Here is a 3,793-nt window from a genome sequence, read left to right on the forward strand (position 1 = left end):
GGAACACGGGGAGGGGAGGGGCCCTGGAGGAGAGAGGCCCCGAAGACCCAGGGGCCGCCTCTTGGGGGCGAGGGGCAGCGGGGACCCTCGGACGTGGTGGGGGGTGCCTGGGCTGCAGGGGAGGGTGACGGGACCCGGAGGGGGCGAGCCTGGGGCAGCAAGCCGGATGGCGGGTGGAGGGGTTGGCCGGTGCCCTCTGCGATGCCAGCCCAGTCGAGCTCCCATCCAAGGGGTGAGCCGGCAGGTCCGAGGCCAGACCCAAGGCCAGACCCGAGGCCAGACCCGAGGCCGCTTGGCCCTCCCAGAGGGTTTGCATGGAGCCTTGGGAGGCCCGGTGAGCTCCAAGACAAGCGGCCACAGGCAGGCCTTGCTGCCCCGGAAGGCTCCGAGCTTGGTCGGCGCCCCTTCGGCCGTGGCTCGGGCACAGGTCTGGGCTCTTTAGCCCGTGCCCGGGTGTGGGGGTGCCCAACAGGCCGGCCCCCCGCCCGTGCCGCTTCCTTTCTTGCTCCTCGGCACAGACACGGCTTTGCAGAGCCCGTTTCTGGCCTCGGCCTCGGCCTCGTGGCGGCCTTTTCCTCCTCCCCAAACCACTGTCCGGCCGCTCGGCCGCTCCTCCTCTACGTGCTGTCCTTCGAGGGCGGCCGATGGATAGGGTGCCCGGCCCGGGGCAGGAACGGCCCAGGCCAGAGCCTCTCTGCCTCGGTTTCCTCAGAGCGTCATCGGGGGAAGCGCTGTCTGATGTGTGTTTCCTCTTTTACAGAACTGTCAGACCTTCAACAGCCTCAGCTGCCTTAGCGCCCCGGCGGACGACGGCTGCCGGCAGAGCCCGTTTGCCTCCGGCCCGCCGAAGCCCAAGTCCTGGACGGCCTCGCTCTCTGCCTCGGCCAGCACGGAAGGCCGGGAGCCCGCGGGGACGCCCGGCCCGGACCCTCCTCCCGCCGCCGCCGAATGGACGCTTAGCAAAGAAGATGTGTCCTTGGAGGAGGCGGACTGCGGCCTCCCCGGGGAGGAGCGGGCCTCGGCCTGGCGGAGCGCCGGCACGGACGGGGCCGCCATCTTCCCCCTGGACGGCGAACTGGACATTGAGCAAATAGAGAACAACTGAGGGAGGGGGCCGAGCGGGCGCGTGACTTGGCTTCGGCCTGCAGCGGCGGGTGGGGGACGGGCCCGAGGCGGGCGGCCAGCCCCCCCGGGGGCTGGGGGGTGGCTTGTCCGGCCCGGCCGTGGCAGGGTCCTGCTCCCAAGGGGACCCCCGGGGGCCTGGAGGCTACCTCTGAAGCTCCTCCTGACCCTCCGGGAAGAGCTCGCTGACCGCCCCGCGCTCCCTACGGCCTCTCCTCGGCCCCAGGGGGAGGCCGTGGCGTCCTCACTAGAGCAGGTGGCCGGGCCAAACGCTCCCGGGACGGCCGGCGCCCCCTCCCCTAGCGGGTAGTTCGGGCCCATTGCTGGTGCCACCGAGCGGCTCCTTTTTCCTCTTCGCTTTCTTCTGGGACTCGAAAAGTAAGAGTGACCGTGGCCTGGGCCGGCTGCCGTCCGCCGGCCTCTGCCCACCAGGCTCCGGGCACCCCTCTGGGGCCTGCAGGAAGGGCCACCCCCGCCCGGATGGAGGGATTTGGGAGGGAAAGCGGCTTGCGTTTGGGGTCGGCGGTGTCCGGCGGGTCTCTGGGGAGGTCCGCACGGCACGAGCTTCTCAGTCTTGCCTCAGGATGGGCCCCTCGGAAGGGCTGGACCTTCCCTAGAGATGATGGCAAATGCTTTAGGAGGCGGCGAGGGCTCCGGCCGGGCCCCGGGGCCACTTCCCAACAGTCTTCAGGGCCAGCCAGGGCTTGGCGGTGAGCTCCCGGGGAAGAGGGGCCCCTTCAGGGAAGGCCTTGAGCCGAGCCCGGCCTGGCACAGTGTTGGAGCCAAGCGGCCAGCCACGCCTCTCCTCGGGCCGGTCCGAGGGGCTCCTAAGCTTCGGTTGGCCGCTCGGGCCTAGCGTGCCAAGAGGGCAGGGGGAGCCGGGGGCAAACGGGGGCCCGTCTCCCTGCCTCCTCGGGGCAGAAGGCTCGTCCTGGGCCCGATGGGGTCTCTGCCCACAGGGGGGTGGCGCGAGTCCGGGGGTGACTGGGCAAGGCGGGGAGTCAAGCCTGCGGGGAACCCAGAAAGCATTTCCCTTCTTCGTGGCCGCTCCCAGACTCCTTCGGGGCCCGCGTGTGAAGGCTTCGCCTGACCAACCTGAGGAGGCGTCCATGCGGTGCCGGCCACGTGCCCTCCCCTCCCCTCCCGGAGAAGAGCCCGCAGCGGCTCAGGCCCGGCTCGGCGAGGGGAACCTCCTTCCCCAGGCCCAAAGGCCTCCCCCCCCACCTCTGCCCCCGCGGGAAGGCCCAGCGCCCACGGCCCCTTTGGGGCTTCCCCTCCACCTCCGGCCCCAGCCCGGCCCGGCCCCGGCATCTCTCTAGCAGACACATCCCAGGAATCCTTCTCTCTCTTCCTCTCCGTCTCTCGTCTCTGCACGGCCGCTCTGATCAGAGGCTGTGCCTAAGCTCGCTGCCTCTCCAGCCTCCGCGCCTCCGCTCTCGGGTAGGCAGAATTCTCACTAGGGGCGTCATTATCATCATTATTGTGCCCGTTTTGTAAAGGGCAAACTGAGAGGCTGGGCCGGGCGGCCAGGGGCGCCCCGTGATTCAGCCACGGTGGCGAGACCAACCCCCAGCTTTCAGACTCCCTGGAGAGGCCTCCCTCCTCCTCCTCCTCCTCCTCCTCCGGCCCCGCCATCCTGGGACAAAGGCACCTTCAGAGCCTCCTGCTGGCGCTCTTCTCCGGAGCCTGCCTGGCTCGCCTCCGCCGGGGGTTCTCCTTCCTCTTCACTGGGGGAAGCCGGTGCCGGCGGCCCTTTTTGGGCTCGTGTGTCTGATTCTGAAGAGATTCTGGTCGGGTCGTCCCAGCAGAAGCTCCTCGGGCTCCAGGCGGCCATTTCTCAAGCCGAGCTAAGACCCAGCGGGCCGCCCCCCCCCCTAGGAAGGAGCCCCGACGGCTCTGGGGTGAGCGAGAAGCTACGAGAAGAGTGGGGGGCCGCGGGGCCCCTCGGCACTCTGCCCCGGTGCTCTGTGGGAGCGGCCGCCCCTCACCCTGGCAGGCCGAGGCCTGACATCTTTGAGGTCATCTTCAGAGGAAGAGGGCGACGGTAAGGGCAGAGGAAGCTTATGTCAAACGGCCGGAGAAGCCAAAGGCTAGCATGTCCCTGGGGGGGTCGGGCCCCCCTTCCCAGCAGCCCAGCTCCCGCGGCGCCCCTCGGGGTGGCGTCCTCTTAGAATCCTCCCCGGACCAGCTCCTGGGGGTGGGCCTCGGCACCCACTGAAATCAGGACACCTCCTGGGGGCCTCAGCGGAGGGTCTGGGGGTGCCTGGATTCGGCCAGGGATGGTCACCAGGAAGATGAAGATTGAGAGGAGCCTTTCCCATCCACTGAAGGCCATCCTTGTCCAAGGGAAGGTGGCCGGCGTTCTCGGGCTCTCTCTGAGGGAGGTGGAGGCAGTGTCCGGCCCAGAGCGCGTCCCCTCCCCTCCCCCCCCATCCTCGGGGCCAGGAATTTCAGGGAGCGTCCTCGCCCCCCTCCCCTTTCCAAAGGCCTCTCAGGGCATCCCGCGGGTGACCAGAGCCCACGGTAGGGGCTGGGGAAGGAGGGCGTCCGTCCTCCGGAGGGAAGGCTGGCCGGGCCAGTCTCCGCGGTGCGGTTTAGTGCTCGGTTCAGCTCCACACGGCCGAGGCGAAGGGCTGCGGCCGCTGGGAGGGGAGGCCCGGGGGGGGGGGGG

At 69.9% G+C, this 3,793-nt stretch overlaps 1 protein-coding gene across 1 annotated transcript in view; it reads right to left on the minus strand.

Moving 5' to 3' along the window:
* Nucleotides 1-1,756: 1,756 nt before the first annotated feature.
* Nucleotides 1,757-3,793, minus strand: part of LOC123255531 (proline-rich protein HaeIII subfamily 1-like) — a 4,151-nt gene continuing 2,114 nt past the window's right edge. Inside the window, exons 3-4 of the mRNA XM_044684306.1 lie at nt 3,645-3,764; nt 1,757-1,974 (exon numbers count right to left, since the gene is read on the minus strand). Of these exons, the coding sequence (XP_044540241.1) occupies nt 1,757-1,974; nt 3,645-3,764 (338 nt within the window). The remainder of the gene's footprint in view (nt 1,975-3,644; nt 3,765-3,793) is intronic.

Source organism: Gracilinanus agilis, unplaced genomic scaffold, assembly GCF_016433145.1.
Source record: "Gracilinanus agilis isolate LMUSP501 unplaced genomic scaffold, AgileGrace unplaced_scaffold48110, whole genome shotgun sequence".
Taxonomy (NCBI): domain Eukaryota; kingdom Metazoa; phylum Chordata; class Mammalia; order Didelphimorphia; family Didelphidae; genus Gracilinanus; species Gracilinanus agilis.